This window comes from Heloderma suspectum, chromosome 2 (genome assembly GCF_057233095.1).
Source record: "Heloderma suspectum isolate Gila_16-S chromosome 2, 16-S_ref, whole genome shotgun sequence".
In the NCBI taxonomy this organism is placed as follows: Eukaryota; Metazoa; Chordata; class Lepidosauria; order Squamata; family Helodermatidae; genus Heloderma; species Heloderma suspectum.
Genome location: NC_139459.1, coordinates 395,742,046 through 395,764,883, shown reverse-complemented (window position 1 = coordinate 395,764,883; position 22,838 = coordinate 395,742,046). Strand labels below are relative to the sequence as shown.

At 45.5% G+C, this 22,838-nt stretch overlaps 1 protein-coding gene across 1 annotated transcript; it reads left to right on the top strand.

The window, feature by feature from the left end:
- The first annotated feature begins 298 nt into the window (after positions 1–298).
- On the top strand, positions 299–22,309 carry LOC146356530 (vomeronasal type-2 receptor 26-like). Its single transcript, XM_084830166.1, has 5 exons — positions 299–460; positions 6,888–7,703; positions 10,020–10,247; positions 17,631–17,757; positions 21,399–22,309. The coding sequence occupies exons 1-5, from the start codon at positions 299–301 to the stop codon at positions 22,307–22,309; spliced, it is 2,244 nt and encodes a 747-aa protein (XP_084686292.1).
- The last annotated feature ends 529 nt before the right edge of the window (positions 22,310–22,838 follow it).

The following is a 22,838-nucleotide window of genomic DNA, read 5'->3' as shown; positions in this document are numbered from 1 at the left end:
TGATTTAGTTCTTCCAAGATTGTGCCCTCTCGACTAGAGGAGAGGTATTGATTTGTGTATTGATTTGTTTTTAATGAGAAATGGCTGCTTCTCTTGCAAAAAGGCTGTTTCCCACCCTCCAACGGTTTGCCAGGAATTCCACAATATGACACGTATATTTTATTTCAGGAAAGGAGACATAATATACTGGCAAATCCTGTCTTTCTTGTTTGCTGTTCATGAGATCAGCCAGAATCCCAGACTCTTACCCAACATCACCCTGGGCTACAACCTCTATGACAACTATTATGATTCAAGAATGACTTACGGTTCCATGGCTGACCTTCTATCAACTGGTCATAAGAACATTCCAAACTACAGCTGTGGAAGAAGGAATAGCCTCTTGGCAATTATTGAAGGGGCTGAAACTGACATTTCCAAAGATATTTCAGTGATGTCAAGCATCTACAAAATCCCACAGGTAGGAAGAGGGTAAGGTGGGGAGGAAGCTGAGGATAACTCCACTGTGGAACCTCTCCAGAAAAGATGAAAGGGGTGCCTGGAGTTAGGTAATAGACCAGAAGTAAGTTTGGAGGTAGACAGCAATCTTTCAGAGTCTTGAACATAGTTTTATAGCATTGATTCTCTGTTTTATATATTTAGATACTGCCCTTACTCAGAATTGATTCTGGAATGTACATAAACATACACCCTGCGTGTACACCCATCAGGATGTACATATGTAAGGCTTGTCTTGCTGTCTCCTGTGATCAAGTAAACCTGTCAGCTTTTGGAAGAAATCGAAAAAGAACCTTCTGCTTATAGCATGAACACCAAACACTGCTCTGAACTCTCTTAAACTGCTATCAGCTAGGGATGGATGGATCACCCCACATCTGCCCCTCTTGTCGGACCGCTGTCACTTATCCACCCCTGTTCAGGGTCTTTGACAAGCTGCTAGGCACTCTGTGGGTGCCTGGCAAATGGTGTGAACATAAGAACATCAGAAGAGCCATGCTGGATCACACCAAGGGTCCATCTAATCCAGCATTCTGTTCACACAGTGGCCAACCAGCTGTTGACCAGGAACCCACAAGCAGGACATGAGAGCAACAGCACCCTTCCACCCATGTTCCCCAGAAACTGGTGCATATAGCCTCACTGCCTCTGGTAGTGAAGGTAGCACATAGCCATCAGGACTCGTAGCCACTGATAGCCTTTTCCTCCAGGAATTTGTCCAACCCCCTTTTGAAGCCACCCAAATTGGTGACCATCACTCCATCCTGTGGTAGTGAATTCCATAGTTTAACTATGTGCTCTGTGAAGAAGTCCTTCCTTTTATCTGTTCTGAATCTCCTACCAATCAGCTTCATAGCCACTGGGTTCTAATATTTTGAGAAAGGGAGAAAAAATGTGCCCTTATCCACATTCTCCACACCATGGCATTTGTCATTTAGATGCCCATTCTCCCAGTTTGAAGAAATCCTTTTGGAGCTTTTCACAATCCTTTTTTGTTTTAACCACCCAAAACACTTTGGTGTCAATGGCAACCTTGGCCACTTCACTGCTCTCTCCTAATTCCAGATCATTTATTGAAAAGCATTGGTCCCAACAAGAATCTTTGTGGGACCCCACTAGTTACTTCCCTCCATTCGGAGAATTTACCAGCCAGAATTTCGGGGGGGAGGGACAGACCACCTCCCCCCCGGCCAGAATTTCGGGGGGAGGGACGGACCGCCTCCCCCACACCGCAAATCAAATTTCGGTTCAGGTATGTGACTTTCGTACATCCCTAGGAAAACCATAGCTTTGACGATACGGACCTTTGTCAGCAAGGTGATGTCTCTGCTTCTTACTATGCTGTCTAGGTTTGCCATAGCTTTCCTCCCAAGGAGCAAGCATCTTGTAATTTCATGGCTACAGCCACCGTCTCCGTGATCTTGGAGCCCAGGAAAATAAAATCTGTCACTGCTTCCATTTCTTCGCCTTCTATATGCCAAGAAGTGATGGGGCCACATGCCATGATCTTAGTTTTTTTAATGTTGAGTTTCAAACCACCTTTTTCACTCTCCTTTTTCACCCTCAACAAGAGGCTCTTGAGATCCTCTTTGCTTTCTGCCATTAGGGTGGTATCGCCTGCATATCGGAGGTTGTTGATGATTCTCCCAGCAATCTTAATTCCGACCTGTGATTCATCCAACCCGGCGTTTCTCATGTTGTACTCTACATATAAGTTAAATAAGCAGGGCAACAATATGCAGCCTTGTCATACTCCTTTCCCAATTTTGAACCAATCGGTTGTTCCATGTTTGGTTCTTACTGTTGCTTATTGTCTCTCGTACAGCTTCCCATGTCTTTAAGAATATGCCAGAGTTTGTTGTGATCCATACAATCAAAGGCTTTAGCATAGTCAATGAAGCAGAAATATATGTTTTTCTGGAATTCTCTTGCTTTCTCCATAATCCAGCGAATGTTGGCAATTTGATCTCTAATTTCTCTGCCTCTTCGAAACCCAGCTTGTACTTCCGGTAGTTCTCGGTTCACATACTGCTGAAGCCTAGCTTGTAGGATTTTGAGCATCACCTTGCTGGCATGTGAAATGAGCACAATTGAACAGTAGTTTGAACACTCTTTGGCATTGCCCTTCTTTGGAATTGGAATGTAAACTGACCTTTTCCAGTCTTGTGACCACCGTTGAGTATTCCAAATTTGTTAGCATATTGAGTGCAGCACTTTAACAGCATCATCTTTTAGGATTTTAAATAGCTCAGCTGGAAGACTGTCATCTCTGCTAGTTTTGTTGTTAGTAATGCTTCCTCAGGCCCACTTGACTTCACTCTCTAGGATGTCCGGCTCAAGTTCCGTGACCGCACTATCATGGCTATCAGGGACATTCAGATCTTTCCTGTATAGTTCCTCTGTGTATTTTTTCCACCTCTTCTTAATCTCATCTGCTTCCATTAGGTCCCTGCCTTCTTTGTCCTTTATCATGCCCGTCTTTGCACAAAACGTTCCCTTGAGATCTCCAATTTTCTTGAAGAGATCTCCACTCTTTCCCATTCTATTGTTTTCTCCCATTTCTTTGGATTGTTCATTTAAGAAGGCCTTCTTGTCTCTCCTTGCTATTCTCTGGAACTCTGCATTCAGTTGGATATATCTTCCCCTTTCTCCCTTGCTTTTCGCTTCCCTTCTTTCCTCAGCTACTTGTAAAGCCTCATCAGACAGCCACCTTGCTTCCTTGCATTTCTTTTCTTTGGAATGGATTTCGTTGCTGCCTCCTGAACAATGTTACGGACCTCCATCCATAGTTCCTCAGGCACTCTGTCAGTCAGGTCCAATCCCTTAAAACTATTTGTCATCTCCACTGTATATTCATAAGGGCTATGACTGCGGTCATACCTGAATGGTTTAGTGGTTTTCCCTACGTTCTTCAATTTAAGCCAAAATTTTGCAACAAGAAGCTCATGATCTGAAGCACAGTCAGCTCCAGGACTTGATTTTACTGACTGTATAGAGCTTCTCCATCTTTGGCTGCAAAGGACATAATCAATCTGATTTCGATATTGACCATCTGGTGATGTCCATATGTAGAGTCGCCTCCTGTGCTGTTGGAAAAGAGTGTTTGCTATGATCAGCGCATTCTCTTGGCAAACTCTATAAGCCTTTGTCCTGCTTCATTTTGTACACCAAGGCCATGCCTGCCTGTTATCCCGGTGATTTCTTGACTTCCTACTTTCGCATTCCAATCCCCTGTGAAGAAGTGGACATCTTTTTTTGGTGTTAGTTCTAGAAGGTGTTGTAGGTCTTCACAGAACTGATCAACCTCAGCTTCTTCGGCCTCAGTGGTTGGGGCATAGACTTGAATTACTGTTGAACCATGTTGAATGGTTTGCCTTGGATTCGTACTGAGATCATTCTATCATTTTTGAGATTGTACCCCAGGACTGCTTTTCCCACCCTTTTGTTGACTATGAGTGCTACTCGATTTCTTCTAAGGGATTCTTGCTCACAGTAGTAGATATAATGGTCCCCTGAATTTAGGGATGTCAGAGAATTCCGCCATGGATCTCGGTGAGGCTGAATGCCAGTGCATTCGGCCCCCCAAACTCCATGGCAGAATGGCCTGCCACCCCCCACCCCCCACGGATCCCCCCCAGGACGAGACTTACCTAGGGCGAATCTTCCAGGCGGCGGCGGATCCGCCGGCGGCGGCTCTGGCGGCTGGTCTTCTAACCGGCTGCCGCTGCCGCCATTTGCAGTCTTGTAAAGAAAAACCAAAAAGACGTGATAGGCTACGTAAAGATGTATGTAGCCTATCATGGCTAGGTTTAAAAAAAAATCGACATGATAGGCTACGTAAAAATTTACGTAGCCTATCTAGGGATGTCGGAGAATTTCTCCACTAATCTCCGGGAGGCTGAATGCCAACACATTCGGCCCCCCGAAATTGGTGGAGAAACGGTCCACCCCCCCCCGTCCTCCCCTCGGAATGGGACTTACCTTTGCCGAATGTCCCTGGCGCTGGCAGCTCCCGGCGGCGTTTGGACGGCGGTTGGGCAGCAGCGGCGGCCGGTCTTCCGACTGTCTGTCACCGCTGCCATTTCTAAGTAAAAAAAAAACACACACACAAGCAAACGTGATAGGCTACGTAAAAATTTACGTAGCCTATCTAGGGATGTCAGAGAATTTCTCCACGAATTTCCGGGAGGCTGAATGCCAATGCATTCGGCCCCCCGAAATTGGTGGAGAAACGGTCCACCCCCCCCGTCCTCCCCTCGGAATGGGACTTACCTTTGCCGAATGTCCCTGGCGCTGGCAGCTCCCAGCGGTGTTTGGACGGTGGTTGGGCGGCAGCGGCAGCCAGTCTTCCAACTGGCTGTCACCGCTGCCATTTCTAAGTAAAAAAAAAAAAAAACACAAGCAAACATGATAGGCTACGTAAAGATTTACGTAGCGTATCATGGCTAGATTTTCAAAAAACACCGTGATAGGCTACGTAAATCCTTACGTAGCCTATCACGGCTGACTTTGGGGGGAAAAAAGCGTGTACACAAATGGCGGCGCCCATGGACGCTGCCATTTGCGTTCCTTATTTGGGCACGCGTAGTCTACGTAAACATTTACGTAGACTACGGCGAAAATAAGGGCAACGCAACTACACTTTTTTTAAAAAAATGGGATGTGATAGGCTACGTAAGTCTTTACGTAGCCTATCACATCTCTGTAAAAAGAAAAATGACAAGACTGCAAATGGTGGCAGCAGCAGCTGGTTGGAAGAACCGCCGCCGAAGCCGCTGCCGGAGCCGCTGCCACCTGGAACATCCGCCCCAGGTAAGTCTTGTCCCGGGGGGGATCAGCGGGGGGTCAGGGGGGCAGGGTTTCCACCACAGATTTTGGAGGGCCGAATGCACTGGCATTCGGCCTCACCGAGATCCGTGGCAGAATTCTCTGACATCCCTATAAGTAGTTCCAGGATAAGACACAGAGTCATTGGAGCAATAATCGTAAGTGGCTGCAGGGTCCTGAATAAAAGGACACAGTGAGGGCAGTAGCTGCAGGTCCAGGATGAATGCTCTTGGAGCAATATGGGTAAGTACCTGCTAGAGCAGGTTGAAGGTCAACAGTGTAGTTACCTGTGGGGTTAGAGTGAATGGCCATAGAGCATTAGCTGTCGGATCTGAGTGAGTGCTTACATAACGATGCTTGACGTTGATGAGTCGTTACAGAGTTAGGATGGTCTCTTACTGCAGAATTAAGCAAATCTTTTCTCATCCACCTGTTCCTGTGGGGTTCTGACTGCACAGGCAGGACTCTCCTGTACTTGCCACTCTTCTCCTTTAGGTCACTTGCCATTGAGCAAGCCCAGCTGCTCTTCCCCTTCCTCCTATACCCTTCCTTACTTTCCAGTCCTTCTTCCTTCCAGGTGCTCTTCTCAGCCAGTCCTCCTGAGCCTCTTTATTCCAGCTCCTTCTTTCTTCTTCCAGTGAGCTTCTAGTCTTCAGGCTTTTAACCTCTGCTTCTGCCCCACCTTCTCCTTCTGCCTCAGAGCCCTTGCTCTATTTAAAGTGCCCCTGCTCTGATTGCCTTGTCTTCTGTTTAACCAGCCCTGACCGTGGCTCTCTACTGTTGCTAGGCAAAAAGAAATACTTAGGGATTGTACAGTGACCCCTGATGACTCCTCACACCTTCATATAACTTTAGGATTGAATGTAACAGGTCGGAGTTTATATAGTCAGTATTAAATTTCCCTTCTTCCCATCCCATTGGAGAGAAAAGAACCAGTGGTGTCATCTCCTGGACTTTGACAGGGATCCACTGAGACAATGTGGGCCTTGGGCTCAATATTTTCCCCACCCCAGATCCACATGCTAATAATAATAATAATAATAATAATAATATCTGTGTGAATGCATGAAGGATGCATGGAGCTCTGGTGCCACGATCTAGTCCCAGGTACAGCTTCACTGCCAATGAGCTCAGCTTCAGGACAGGCTCAACCCTCTGGTGTTTCAAAATGATACAGCTAAGAGGCAAATCCAATTGTTTCCCTTCTGAATCTTCAAAGGGGGAAATGTAACAATTTAGCAAATACTTGTGTTTTGTTCAGCTCCTTCTTTCTATGGGATGAAAGCAAGATTTCTCGCAGATCCTAATCTGCAGGCATGCATGTAAGTCATTCCCAAATGGTCTGTCATACATGGATGCTGACAATGCATATCTGTACATGTCTATTCCAAAGTAATTCCCATTGAATTCAATTGGGCTTACTTCTCAAATACAATTATGTACCCTTTTTATTTTGTTCCCTATTAGAGAAAGGTTGCCATTCAGGTCAGTGGAGAAAAGCAGAGTACTATATTTGTGATTTTGCTGGGATGAGGGCACTAATCTCTTCCATTCCTTACTAGGTCAGTTATGGTTTTCTTTCTAATGCTCTTAATGATAAAACTGAGTTCCCTTTCATCTACCGGATGGTCCCCAAGGAAGAAGCCCAGTACCTGGGGATTGTCCAGCTGCTCCTGCATTTTGGATGGACCTGGATCGGTCTCATTGCTCCAGACACTGAAAACGGAGGATGGTTCATGAGGGCCTTGAGGCCTGTGCTCATCAGGAATTCTATTTGTGCTGCTTTCTCACTCAGCATATCAGAAGTGGCATTGAGATTTGAGATACCACCTCTTGAAACGTTTCGCATGTGGAACAAAGTTAACGTTTTCATTTACTATGGGGAGACTCGCTTATTTTACAGTATAATAAGCACTTTGCAAGTCATGGTGGAAATGTATGTAAAACCCATTGTGGGGAAAGTCTGGATCACAACAGCCTTATGGGACCTCAGCTTGAGTTTATCTTATGGGCTTCTGTCTTCCCAACAGTTCCATGGGTTTTTTTCCTTCTTAATGAATCTAAACAAAAGAGCGAAAGTTGACCATCATGAGACATTTCTCGTTCCAATGCAGCACTTTGGGGACAAAGCATTTAATTGTTCATATTCAAAGCATGAGTTGTCTGTGAAAGGGAGGGAAAGGTGCAGGCAGAAGGAGACCCTGGCAGCCTTGCCCAAAGAAGTGGTTGAAAAAACACTGTCTCTAGACAGCTACAGTATCTACAGCCTTGTCCAGGCTGTGGCACGTACCTTAAGCACTGCACACTCATCCAAATCCAAGCAGAGGATGATGAATGGTGGAGTCAGCCTGGAATTGCAAAGGGTACAGCCATGGCAGGTATTCCTTTCCCCTTACATTGATCATCAGTTGTTCAATTGTGGGGTTTGTTAACTTGGATCCAGCTGCTGAGGACATTTCAGATGTGGCAGTGAGATTACAAACATAGGATCGTACATTCATAGAATCATAGAATAGTAGGGTTGGAAGGGCCTGCAAGACCATTGAGTCCAACCCCCTGCTCAGTGCAATAATCCAAGTCAGAGCATCCCTGACAGATGCCTCCAGTGTGGGAGAGCCCACCACCTCCCTAGGTCATTGGCTCCATTGTCATATTGCTCTAACAGTCAGGATGTTTTTCCTGATGTTCAGCCGGAATCTGGCCTCCTGCAACTTGAGCCCATTATTCCGTGTCCTGCACTCTGGGATGATCGAGAAGAGATCCTGGCCTTCCCCCCTGTGACAACTTTTCAAGTCCTTGAAGAGCGCTATCCTATCTCCCCTCAGTCTTCTCTTCTCAAGGCTTAACATGCCCAGTTCTTTCAGTCTCTCCTCAGAGGGCTTTCTTTCCAGTCCCCTGATGATCTTTGTTGCCCTCCCATTTGTCTGCATCCTTCTTCAAGTGTGGTGCCACAGTACTCCAGATGAGGCCTAACCGGTGCTGAGTAGAGGGGAACTGGTACTTCCCAGGATTTGGAAGCTATGCTTCTATTAATGCAGCCCAAAAGAGCATTTGCCTTTTTTGCAGCCACATCACATTGTTGGCTCATATTCAGCTGGTGATCTACAACAATTCCAGGATCCTGCTTGCTTATAGTATTATTGAGCCAAATATCCCCCATCTTGTACCTGTGCCTTTGGTTTCTTTTTCCTCAGCGCAGAACTTGGCATTTATCCCTATTACATTTCATTCTGTTGTTTTCAGCCCAGTGCTCCAGCCTCTCAAGATCACTTTGAATTTTGTTTCTGTCTTCCAGGGTATTAGCTTTCCTACCCCATTTTGGGTCACCTGCAGATCTGATCAGCATTCCCTGCACCTCCTCGTCCAAGTCATTAACAAACACATTCCTGATGGAAATGCAGTTTGTGACATTCAAGGAAGGACCCAACATTTTGTGGCTCCTCCAACAGTCACAGAGGACACAGCCTCTCTGCTAATCAAAGCCCTGAGTGCCCCATCTTCAGGCGCAATTGGCTGTGCCTCGTCCTCTCTAGCTAAAATTCCTCTGTGGTCCAGTGTGAGCATCGCTGGTCAAGGCTCCACTGCTGGTGAAGACTCTGCCGACATAGGAATTCAATTGGATATGGGAGCTCACCCTGGGATTTATTGATATTTGTTTTTATCCAGCTTTTCAGACTATTGTTTTCTCCCAAAACAGCTCACTTCAGGTAAAAAAGAGACAGGTCCTGCTCTTAGGCTTCCCGACGAAAACAAAACACACACACATGAGGAGGAGAAAAGAAAGCCAGGTGGGGAAAGATGAGTTTTACTTAATTAGGGGAAGTTATAAGCAGGTATTTATACCTTGTTCCAGCTGGGGTGGTCTTCTCTTGCTGGTGGTCTTGCCCTTGTTGCTTTGGCCAATGGATGAGGTCAGAACATGCTTTCCCCTTGCCTCTGTGGTCTCCTTGCATCTGCCAGTTGGAGCCAAGAGTTCTTTCTGGCTGGGAGGGGGAAGTGAGCTCCCTGCATCTGCTGCTTCTCTGGCTGATGGATGGACCAGGTTGGTCTCCCCCTTGTCTTGATCTTAGTCAACATGGCTGACTAAGGAAACATGGCTGACTTAGGAAGCATGGTTTGCAGGCTCCCAGTGGCCTAGGTCACTTGGCTGATGCCAGAAACCAGCGTGTGCTTCCCTTCTGTTCTCCAGACCCAGGGAAACCATCTGGCTCTGGTGTAATGCCCTCATCCCTCCATTTTCTGGACATGGAAGATAAAGGCTTCCACAGCCACTAATGTTTACCCACTCCCCCCGGTAATGTGGGGAGGAGGGGACAGGAAAGTCTTCCACCAGCCCAGTTGCACATGCCTAAATCTGGAATCAACCGAACATTTACAAAACTGACACATACTACCCAAACTCTGTCACTTGAAGTATGCAAGCAGAATTCACCTTAGGGTTTGAAATGAAATGTATGCATTGCATGGCCTTCGTCCTCCCTAGAATGCTGAAGCATGAAAAGGGGAACTCGGGTCCATTGTGAATGTGATAACAGAGAAAGGGAGCCAATATCTGGCTGCAAGTGATGTGCATAGGCCCTAGGTCTTTGGAGATGACAACTCCAACAGACAGGACAGAGATAGTCACCTTGGTTCCACCACCACCCCACCAACCCAACCCACACACACAAATGCTGTTTTCTCTTCCATTCTAGGTTCACCCTTTCCTTGGAAACCCCCACTTTTACAACACTTCCATGGATGGAGTGTTTTTGGATGAGGAGGGGGAACTGACCACCAAATTTGATTGTGTGAACTGGGTGGCATTTCCCAATAAGTCCTTCAGTGCAGTGAAGTTTGGCACTATAGATGGACAGGGAACCTCAGACCTAAAATTCACCATTGACCAAGATGCTGTTGCATGGTCCGGGAAGTTTAATCAGGTGAGGAAAACTATTCATTTCTTTTCATTCCCTTTTAAGATCTGTTAGTGCTAATAATCTGTTCAGGACTATATTGCTTTCCAATGAGGATTGATTATGGAATCAGCATGGGTCACTCACTCGGATTTTTCAGGTTCTCTAGACATCATTATTTTGTACACGAAACACAAGAACATATGAAGAGCTGTGCTAGATTAGACCAAGGGTCTATCTAGTCCAGCTTTCTGTTCACACAGTGGCCAAGCAGCTGTCTACCAGGAACCCACTAGCAGGACACCGGTGCAACAGAACCCTCCCTCCTATGTTTTCCAGCAATTGGTGTACATGGGCATACTGCCTCTGATACTGGAGGAAGCATATAGCCATCAGGACTAGTAGCTATCGACAGCCTTTTCCGCCATGAATTTGTCCTTTTTGTTGTTGTTCAGTCGTTCAGTCGTGTCCGACTCTTTGTGACCCCATGGACCATAGCACGCCAGGCCTTACCTTGATTCATTCATCTTACATTCCAGGTTCTTTACAGCATCGGATTTTCTTTTCACCACCAGACACATCCACAGCTGAGTGTCCTTTCAGCTTTGGCCCAGCCGCTTCACTCTTTCTGGCGCTACTTGGAAATACCCTCTGCTCTTCCCCAGTAGTATATTGGACACCTTCCGACCTAAGGGGCTCATCTTCCGGAGTCATATCTTTTAGCCTTGTGATACATTCCTTTTAATGACTATTAGAGTTACTCCCCCACACCCCAGCACTGCTTCATGCATGTTTGCCGAATTGCGGTCCATGCTCTCTCTCCACTCTCCCTTGAAGTTGTTCTGAGTACACATGGCCTTTTTAAAATGGTGGCCAGCACATGCAGCTGTATAGAACTGCAGAACGGTCATCTTTGCATGGGGGGGGTGCAGTTTGAACGTTGCAGCAGCTTTGAAAGTCCAGTTATAGATTGCCTTCATCCTGTGTAGGTGGTCCATGTAGGATTTCATTAGCCATTTCTGCATCAGGTATGCACAACTTGAAGGTCTTTCAGAATATTCCACTTCCTCTAAAAAGTGTGCTGTAGTTGTTAGAGTGTTGGATTGGAGAAGAAAGGGTTTGAAGCCACCCTCTTGCTATGGCATGCACGTGTCTGGGTAACATTGGGAGATCGGCTGTGTAATCCTACACCTGCCTACTCAGAAGTAACTTCCATTGAGTTCAATGGGCCTTACACCCAGGTATGTCTGCTGGGCAGCCACTGCAACACACTACACCCACCTCCAGAGTAAGCAGTGATAGTCAGAGCTGCGGAGAAAGGTGGGAGAGACAGAATTGAAGGTGGGGTATCTTTGGGCAAGAAGAACTAGGACTGCAGACTGAGGCCTGAGGATGTGGACAAGGCGCTTGGCCAAGTCCAATCGACCACTTGTGTGCTTGACCCTTGCCCTTCATGGCTTATTAAATCAAACAATTTAATTGAGAGAGGGAGTGGTGCCGGCTGATTTAAAAGAAGCGGTAATCAGACCACTCCTGAAAAAGCCTAACCTGGACCCAGAGGATGTTAACAATTATAGGCCAGTGGCCAACATCCCCTTCCTGGGCAAGGTGCTTGAGCGGGTGGCTGCAGGACAGCTCCAGGCCCTCTTGAATGAAATGGATTATCTACATCCATTTCAATCCAGCTTCAGGCCTGGCTTTGGAACTGAAACTGCCATGGTCGCCCTGTGGGATGACCTCTGCCAGGAGAGGGAAAGGGGGAGTGTGACCCTGTTGATTCTCCTGGATCTCTCAGCAGCTTTCGATACCATCGACCATGATATCCTTCTGGATAGGTTGTCTGGGTTGGGAGTTGGAGGCACTGCACTGCAGTGGTTCCGTTCCTACTTGGATGGCCGACTCCAGAAGGCGGTGCTGGGGGATTATTGCTCTGTGCCACAGCAATTACGCCATGGGGTTCCACAGGGCTCAATTTTATCCCCCATGCTGTTTAACATCCACATGAAACCGCTGGGGGAGGTTATCTGGAGGTGTGGGCTGAGGTGCCATCAATATGCAGAAGACACCCAGCTCTACCTCTCTTTCTCATCAAACCCAGGTGAGGCTGTGGCTGTTCTAAATCAGGGCCTGGGCACGGTAATGGACTGGATGAGAGCCAATAAACTGAAACTCAATCCAGCCAAGACGGAGGTACTGTTAGTGGGTGATTTGTCTGCCCGGCTAGGTGATATTCAACCTGTTCTGGAGGGGGTTGCACTCCCCCTAAAGGATCAGGTTCATAGTTTGGGGGTGCTCTTGGACCCAGAGCTGTCACTTGAGGCACAGGTGAACTCAGTGGAATGGAGCACTTTTTATCAGCTTAGGCTGGTATACCAACTACGCCCTTATCTGGACAGAGATAGCCTAGCTACAGTTATCCATGCTCTGATAACCTCTCGCCTGGATTACTGCAATGCATTATATGTGGGGCTGCCTTTGAAAACGGTCCAGAAACTTCAGCTGGTCCAAACTAGGGCAGCAAGATTGTTAACAGGGAATGGTCAATGAACTCAAATTACACCAATACTTTTCCAGCTGCACTGGCTGCCAGGCCATTTCCGGGCCCGATTCAAAGTGCTGGTGTTAACATTCAAAGCCCTTAATGGCTTGAGGCCAGGGTATCTGAAGGATCGCCTCCTCCCATATGTGCCTGCCTGGACCTTAACGTAGACTCTATGTTATTTGTAGGCTGGCTTTACTTATTTTTAGGTATGTGTTGGGGCCAAATTATTAATTAGGGATCAAAGATTATTTGTGGGAATGGTTAGACATTGTTTTGGTGGCATCCATATAGACTAGTAGCAGAGTCATAATTTTGTAATACTGTAAAATACGTATCTGCCTATATTAGAAGACATAGTTAAGTATTGTTAGAGAAACATATTGGGATTATGCATGTAAGGAGAAGATTCCAGCAGTCCAGCCTTGCTCAAGATGAGAAAGCTGCTCCAGATGCAAAGCCCACAGCCACTGTGTTATTCGCAGGCCTGCTTTACTTGTTTTTCGGACCGAAGCAACTAAGAATGAAGATTCAGATTCCTGCTCAAGAAAACTGCAGCTGCTATAAAAGGACTGTGAGCAACTTGTTGTTTTTCTTCTGTGCACCCTGTTACTAGCTGAAGGAAACTGTGACTTCTTTGCTGCGATGGAGCATTAGCAACCAGACTGTCAATAACATCAAGAGTATTACTGTCCCTTGACTGTGTATCACTGTTCTGCGTATCAATGAGAATTATTTATTTTACTTCGATATACGTTTAAGTTTGATCTCTGTTGTTTCTTTTCTTGGTTGCTGCAAATATGGATGGGAAACACACTGTCAGAAAAGTCTGAACCCGCCCCCTTCTCTTATCTGATGCAGAGATATTGTGGGTTACACTTGCATAAAAACTGCTCCCCACCCACCAACCCACCACACATACTTGCCCACATACACCATACACATGTGGGGAATGTCCTTCCTGAAAGTAGAGGTGATGATCACCATGGGCCTGAGGAAAAAGCACCCATGACACTTTTGCAAATGGGGATCAGGGCCAGATTTCTCTATGAAATCCTCTAGGGAGGACTTCCTTGCTTGTTCTACTAGACATGCCTGCATACATTTAATAATCAGTTCAGGGCATGGCTGTGGAAACTCACTAGTTGTTGTTGTTGTTGTTCAGTCGTGTCCGACTCTTCGTGACCCCATGGACCATAGCACGCCAGGCCTTCCTGCTCTCTCCCGGAGCGTGCTCAAGTTCATATTCATTGCATCCGTGATGCTATCTAGCCATCTCATCCTCTGCCGTCCCCTTCTCCTTTTGCCTTCAGTCTTTCCCAGCATCAGGGTCTTTTCCAGGGAGTTTTCTCTTCGCATTAGGTGGCCAAAATATTGGAGCTTCAGCTTCAGGATCTGTCCTTCCAAGGAGCACTCAGGGTTGATTTCCTTTAGGATGGACTGATTTGACCTCCTTGCAGTCCAGGGGACTCGTAAGCGTCTTCTCCAGCACCACAGTTCGAAAGCATCAATTCTTCGGCGCTCAGCCTTCCTTATAGTCCAGCTCTCACAGCCATACATTACTACTGGGAAAACCATAGCTTTGATTAGACGGACCTTTGTCGGCAAGGTGATGTCTCTGCTTCTTACTATGCTGTCTAGGTTGGCCATAGCTTTCCTCCCAAGGAGCAAGCGTCTTTTAATTTCATGGCTACAGTCACCGTCTGCGGTGATCTTGGAGCCCAAGAAAGTAAAATCTGTCACTGCTTCCATTTCTTCCCCTTCTATATGCCAGGAAGTGATGGGGCCAGATGCCACGATCTTAGTTTTTTTAATGTTGAGTTTCAAACCAGCTTTTGCACTCTCCTCTTTCACCCTCAACAAGAGGCTCTTGAGATCCTCTTTGCTTTCTGCCATTAGGGTGGTATCGTCTGCATATCGGAGGTTGTTGATAATTCTCCCAGCAATCTTAATTTCGACCTCTGATTCATCCAACCCGGCATTTCTCATGATGTACTCTGCATATAAGTTAAATAAGCAGGGCGACAATATGCAGCCTTGTCGTACTCCTTTCCCAATTTTGAACCAATCGGTTGTTCCATGTCTGGTTCTTACTGTTGCTTCTTGACCCTCATACAGGTTTCTCAGGAGACAGGTAAGGTGGTCTGGTACTCCCATCACTTTAAGAATTTGCCACAGTTTGTTGTGATCCACACAGTCAAAGGCTTTAGCGTAGTCAATGAAGCAGAAATAGACGTTTTTCTGGAATTCTCTTGCTTTCTCCATGATGCAGCGAATGTTGGCGATTTGATCTCTAGTTCCTCTGCCTCTTCGAAACCCAGCTTGTACTTCCGGTAGTTCTCGGTTCGCATACTGCTGAAGCCTAGCTTGTAGGATTTTGAGCATCACCTTGCTGGCATGTGAAATGAGCGCAATGGTGCGGTAGTCTGAACACTCTTTGGCGTTGCCCTTCTTTGGAATTGGAATGTAAACTGACCTTTTCCAGTCTTGTGGCCACTGTTGAGTGTTCCAGATTTGTTGGCATATTGAATGCAGCACTTTAACAGCATCATCTTTTAGGATTTTAAATAGCTCGGCTGGAATACTGTCATCTCCGCTAGCTTTGTTGTTACTAATGCTTCCTAAGGCCCACTAGACTTCACTCTCGAGGATGTCCGGCTCAAGTTCAGTGAGGGCACTATCATGGCTATCAGGGACATTCAGATCTTTCCTGTATAGTTCTTCTGTGTATTCTTGCCACCTCTTCTTAATCTCATCTGCTTCTGTTAGGTCCCTGCCTTCTTGGTCCTTTATCATGCCCGTCTTTGCACAAAACGTTCCCTTGAGATCTCCAATTTTCTTGAAGAGATCCCTAGTCTTTCCCATTCTGTTGTTTTCCTCGATTTCTTTGCATTGTTCATTTAAGAAGGCCTTCTTGTCTCTCCTTGCTATTCTCTGGAACTCTGCATTCAGTTGGGTATATCTTCCCCTTTCTCCCTTGCTTTTCGCTTCCCTTCTTTCGTGAGCTACTTGTAAAGCCTCATCAGACAGCCACTTGGCTTTCTTGCATTTCTTTTTCTTTGGGATGGATTGAGTTGCTGCCTCCTGAACAATGTTACGGACCTCCGTCCATAGTTCCTCAGGCACTCTGTCTATCAGGTCTAATCCCTGAAATCTATTCCTCACCTCCACTGTATATTCATCAGGGATACGATTTAGGTCATACCTGAATGGTTTAGTGGTTTTCCCGACGTTCTTCAATTTCAGCCGAAATTTTGCAAGAAGCAGCTCATGATCTGAGCCACAGTCAGCTCCAGGTCTTGTTTTGACTGACTGTATGGAGCTTCTCCATCTTTGGCTGCAAAGGACATAATCAATCTGATTTCGATATTGACCATCTGGTGACGTCCATGTGTAGAGTCGCCTCTTGTGCTGTTGGAAAAGAGTGTTTGCTATGATCAGCGTGTTCTCTTGGCAAAACTCTATTAGCTTTTGTCCTGCTTCATTTTGTACACCAAGGCCATGCCTGCCTGTTATCCCGGTGATTTCTTGACTTCCTACTTTAGCATTCCAATCCCCTATGATGAAGAGGACATCTTTTTTTGGTGTTAGTTCTACAAGGTGTTGTAGGTCTTCATAGAACCGATCAACCTCAGCTTCTTCGGCCTCAGTGGTTGGGGCATAGACTTGAATTACTGTGATGTTGAATGCTTTGCCTTGGATTCGTACTGAGATCATTCTATCATTTTTAAGATTGTACCCCAGTACTGCTTTTCCCACCCTTTTGTTGGCTATGAGTGCTACTCCATTTCTTCTAAGGGATTCTTGCCCACAGTAGTAGATATCATGGTCACCTGAATTAAATTCGCCCATGCCTGTCCATTTGAGTTCGCTGATTCCCAAGATGTCGATGTTCAATCTTGCCATCTCATGTTTGACCACCTCCAGCTTACCTTGATTCATTGATCTGACATTCCAGGTTCCTAAACAATATTGTTCTTTACAGCATCAGATTTTCTTTTCACCACCAGACACATCCACAGCTGAGTGTCCTTTCAGGTTTGGCCCAGCCGCTTCACTCTTTCTGGCGCTACTTGGAAATACCCTCTGCTCTTCCCCAGTAGCATATTGGACACCTTCCGACCTGAGGGGCTCATCTTCCGGCGTCATCTCTTTTAGCCTTGTGATACATTCCATGGGGTTTTCTTGGCAAGAATACTGGAGTGGGTTGCCATTTCCTTCTCCAGTGGACCACATTTTGTCAGAACTCTCTGCCATGACCTGTCCGTCTTGGGTGGCCCTGCACGGCATAGCTTATGGCTTCACTGAGTTACGCAAGCCCCTTCGCCACAACAAGGCAGTGATAATTCTTGCCATGCCAAACCCACTACAATGGGGCAGGCAGAAATGAAGTTGGGATATCTTTGGGCAAGAAGAACTATGACTGAAGAGTTATCCCCCAAATGGAGCTGGTCTCTATGCAGAGCTGATGGAGTGGGCCCTTCTTCCCCATCGCTCCCTCTGCTGCAGGCAGGTGCAGTGGCTACCAGTACATGACAACTGAGGGAGAGGAAGAGCCCCCATCTTGTTGGAGAGTGCACAGACAATAAGACCTTATGTGCTTGACAGAAAGTCCTAATCCAGCATCATTTCGGTCTGCAGGAGGAGTACCTCCACTCTCTCCTTTCCACATGGCTGGGCATCAAAACTACCACTCTCAACAGCCCCAAGGACAAAACGAAATGAATCAGGTTACTTGAGTTTACTTGGTTGCAGTAAAAAAAACTAGAGCTGGGACTGGCAGGCTGATTGAAACCTTTTTCTCCACGATTATTCATTTCCATGGACAGCACCTAACACTCTTTGCTTGATCTCCTTTTCTTTTTGGCTAGACCCTTCCTCATTCCAGGTGTGCTGAAAGCTGTCGCCCTGGATCTGCCAAGGTGATTCAGGAAGGAAAGCCACTTTGCTGCTATGCCTGTTCTTTGTGTGCAGAAGAGACCATCTCCACTCAGAAAGGTGGGTGACGCAGGAGGGAAGGGCGGCCATTTAAAAATGGCACTCAGCATTTTCAGAGTTTAGAACCTTGACCCTGAAACTCACCACCATCGAAGCCTCTTTATTCTGGTTGCGTTGGGGAAGTGAGTCAGCATTCTTTGGAAGAACTCGGTGATAATTGGATGTAAAGTCTTCCACTGGATAAACAATGTTTCACTTGGTTATAGACACTATCTCACTCCCACATCTTTATCTTGGCCATGGCTCTGGTATGGTTTTTATTTCTGAGGAAGCCTGCTGGCAAACAGGAGTACGTCCAGATTCCTGTAAAAAACAGAAGGCCACAACCTCTACAGCACAGTTTTTCCAGCTGCAATTAAATACTTTTTGTCCTTGTAGCATTTAGCCAGTTTCATCTACATTTTTTATCATTCTGTTCCTTGTATTGTGCTATTATTCTTGTGGTCCTTTTTTGTATACACACTGATTATGCCCAATTATATTATAATATATAATTTACACTCATGTGTTCCAGTTGTGTGCATAGTATTTTTGGTTCTTGTTTTGTTACAGCTGGCACCCTTCGTACTAGTCCGTAGCCTATATGAACAGTCTGTGCTCCAGAAGATTTGTGATTGTTCTAAAATTATTTCTACCCTTCCTTTCTCTTGCAAAAATATTAAAGTTGACGGACTGACAGAAATTAAAATAGTAGTCAACAGATAACAAAGAAGAAATACATTTAATAATAGTCACCGCATTATTTATTTATTTATTTATTTATTTATTACATTTCTATACCACCCCATAGCTGAAGCTCAATATTGAAGGAACTCAAAGGCATTCTAAAAATCCAGATCTTCTCTGTCTGCTGTAAAGACAATAGCGAGGCAGATAAACAAACCTGTTTGGCGATGTAGGCATCCCCACCTGCCATACATTGGACAATGAGGAACCATCAAGAGGGACTCTGCTGGTGGCCAGAGTACTACAGCAGATTTGTCTGGGTTAAGAATTGTGCCCCAAAGCAAATTGGTAAGCAGGCGACCTTGAACAGCACTGGAGTGGTGTAATAATCAGAATGCCTCACACCAGAAAATAATATGGTTGCTGCATCATCTCTCCAAGACTTATCTCTTCAGTATTTTTGAACAAATGAGACAATAAGGCTGCTCACACAGCAGGCTAACACACTCAGAGGTTGAGTGTGGGCTGTTGTGAACCATGGGTTGTTTGTTGAACCATGGGTTATCGTGTTGTCTGAGTGCAACCAGGGTGGCTTTTTCACCATGTAGTGTGGCTTTTTAACTGCTCTGAACAACCCAACAACAAACCATGGGTTCTCCAGGTGGCTTGTTTGAGAAAAATAAGCCACACTGCATGGTTAACAAGCCACCCTGGCTGCCTTCAGACAACACGATAACCCATGGCTCAACAAACAACCCATGTTTCAACAACAAGCCACCACTGAGTGTGGGTTAGCCTGTTGTGTGAACAGCCTCAATGTTGAGTTCTTTATTACGCTTGCAGCAGGTAGAATGTTAATAGCCCCAAACTGGAAATCACATAGAGATTCAAATATAGGGGGATGGTGTCAAAAGATGTGGTTTGTAATGATCAGGAACAAAGTCTCAGTTAAGATGCGCCTGGCGTGCTATGGTCCATGGGGTCACGAAGAGTCGGACACGACTGAACGACTGAACAACAACAAAAACTTAAAAGCAACCCAGGCACGCAAGATTGGAAGCCATTTTTAATAGACTGGAAGGGACAAAATCCTCTGGAAAATGTTCGTGAGCAGGTTTAGTCATTACCTAATGTGTTTTCTTCTGCACTGAGTTTCTATATGCATTTACCCCTTTAGTTAAGGTGACTTAGAAAGAAGAAGGAAAAGTTTCCACCATTATAAGCCTGACATTTATACTGCTTATAAAAATGACACTTGTATAGCTAATATGCTGAAACTTGGCATTCCTAGTGTTGGATGTGGTCTATAATTGTACAAAATTTCAAAGTGATCTGATACAAATTGCCACAGATAAAGCAAGCTATAAAATGCTGAAAATTCACAAATGTATCTTTTTTACTCCAAACTGCAGCTTGGCCTAGCATATATTTCTTGCAAATTCTAGGAAAAACTAGTGATGTATTTTGAGGGAGAAAAAGCTGTTTAAAGACAGAACACACACACATACACAACCCCTCCCTCTGTGAAAAATGGCTTTGAAAAAACTGCTGGTGACCATTTTGTAGTCACACTTCCTGAAGATAATAGGACATTTTAAGCAGAAACTATGAAGGATCTGTATTCTCGTATTGGAAGTGGTGGAAAACTTTTAAAAAATCCACTTCATTTATTTATTATTTTATTACACTTTTTTCTTACATTCATATCCTACCTTTCTTCCATCATGGAACTCAAGGTGGCTACGTGTGGTTCCCAGGTAGCCTCCCCTGCAAGCACTCACCAGACCCAACCTGCTTAGCTTCAGCAGGGAGGTGCCTCTTGTGCCTTCAGACCATGCCTAGGACTATCCTTAAAGATAAGCTTTTTTACATACAATGATAAAGCAATATATAGGCGATGTGATGCGCATGACACAGCACTCCAAAGCAAAAAGAACGACCAATAATACCACATCCAGTTTATAAAATCATGGGTTTAAAAAATGATACACAGTGTTTAAAATGTGAAACATTTTAGCACAAAAACCAGCTTCAGTCACAAATAAAAATATGCTACAATATGTCAATATGTCTCATAAACAGAACCAGAACCAATCAGGAACAGGCCTAGCCTCAAACAAGGGCAACAGAGATTAATAATCAGCACCTGCATTAAAGAGGCAACCAAGCCATGATGTTTATTAACAGCTCCTGGGATTTTTATTGATAACTATGTAAAATTGTTTTATGTTTGTATGTGAATGGTTTTATATAATGTTACTATATTCTATATTATTGTTTTAAACGTTGTATACCACCTAGAGATCTTTCTATATTGGGCAGTATGTGATGAATAAAATGAATGCATGAATTATTCCTAAGCATGAGGAGTACAAATCCATCCCAAAGAACGTGAATACCTGGCCCCAGATCAGCCCTGAACATGGCGTGGAAAGGGTTACCTCAAGACAGGGAGCCTAGAAAGGGACAGTCATGTTCTTCCTTCCCTGAGCACCTTGGGTGAAGGGTTGGATTCAATTGCAATACTTTAAATAATGTTCCCTCCTAGCCTCACCACAGCAACCTCTTCAGCTCACTTTACCTGCCATCCCATTGCTCCTTGGAAAAAGCAACAATGCTGCCTTACACTGAGTCAGACCATGGGCCCATCTAACCCAGTGCTTTCTGTTCCAAGTGGCGTTAGCTCTCTTTGGCAGTTTGGTTTCTCTGCCCTCTGACATGCTGCTGTAGTGGTGGTGCCAGGCATTGGATCTGGGCCTTTCTGCATGAAAAACGTGTCCTCTACCAATGACACGTTCCCCTTCTTTGTCCCTACTTCATGCTGCCCATTCCCAATCACTCTCCCACTGATTACATACCCGGGTCTGGTGCATAAGATCTCACCCCCCCAAACCAATATATTATGGAAGCTAAGAGAACACTTCACTATGTAAGGTTGATGTTAGTGACTCTGAAATCACTTTTCTTCTCCTTAGATGCAGACCATTGCACCAAATGTCCAGAAGAACAGTATCCAAACAAGGACCAAAATCAGTGTATTCCCAAGGATATAACCTTCCTATCTTATGAAGAATATTTGGGTATCATCTTGGCTTCCTTTGCACTATTCTTGTCTTTAATCACAGCCTTTGTGTTAGGAATCTTCATTAAATACTTAGACACTCCAATAGTCAAAGCCAACAACCAGGAACTCTCCTACATTCTCCTCATCTCCCTTCTGCTTTCCTTTTTGTCCTCCTTCCTGTTCATTGGCCAGCCACGGAAAGTGACTTGCCTCCTCCAACAAATAGTCTTCAGCGTGATCTTCTCAGTTGCTGTCTCTTCTGTGTTGGCAAAAACAATCACTGTGGTGCTGGCCTTCCTGGCCACAAAACCAGAGAACAGGATGAGGAACTGGCTGGGGAAGAGTATGGCCAACTCCATAGTCCTTTCTTGTTCCAGTGTCCAAGTTGTCATCTGCATCATTTGGCTGGGAGTATCTCCACCCTTCCCAGATTCCAACATGCACTCCCAGCCTGGACAGATTGTCCTTCAATGCAATGAAGGGTCTGTCGCCATGTTTTATAGCACCCTTGGCTACATGGGCTTCCTGGCTGCCATCTGCTTCACGGTGGCTTTCCTCGCCAGGAAGTTGCCTGGGTCCTTCAATGAAGCCAAGCTGATCACCTTCAGCATGCTGGTCTTCTGCAGTGTTTGGGTGTCCTTTGTGCCCACCTACCTGAGCACCAAGGGGAAACACATGATAGCTGTGCAGGTCTTCTCCATCTTGGCCTCCAGTGCTGGGTTACTGGGCTGCATCTTTCTTCCCAAGTGCTACATCATTGTATTGCGGCCTGATCTGAATTCAAAGGAGCATCTCATGATGAAAAATAAAGATGCCATCTGATTCTTCAGGTTTTAAACATTTTGACAATGGATGTCCAGCACAGCAGTTATGAAACCCACATGCTTGTCTTGGGAACGTAGCATCTTAGATGCTACCATTGGAACAAATCTCTCTTCCCTTCACATGCATCATCAAGAACTAGTCAAGAATGATTAAAGTAAATGCATAATGGCCACAAACACTAATGCTTAATTTGTATTGACTTATCACAGCCTGATTCCCAGAGATATGTGTTACTCTGCAACAGGGATGGGCATCACACAGACCACATCTGGCCCTCCAGGGCCTTTTCAGCAGCCCCACAGGGGTCTGGAGTGCCACTGAACTGTCCTCTTCCCCTGCCCCTTTTGAGACGAGAAATAGCTGCTGATGAAGCAGCTGCTTTTTTAATAGAAAAATATTTCACTCTCTTTGCCTCCCTCTCCCACTGCCATGCCAGAATCACTGCCATTTTACCATGGAAAAGATAGTCGCTGGCAATCTTACCTCTCATCCTCAACAATTGTGGGAGGTCCTCTGGATCTAGTCC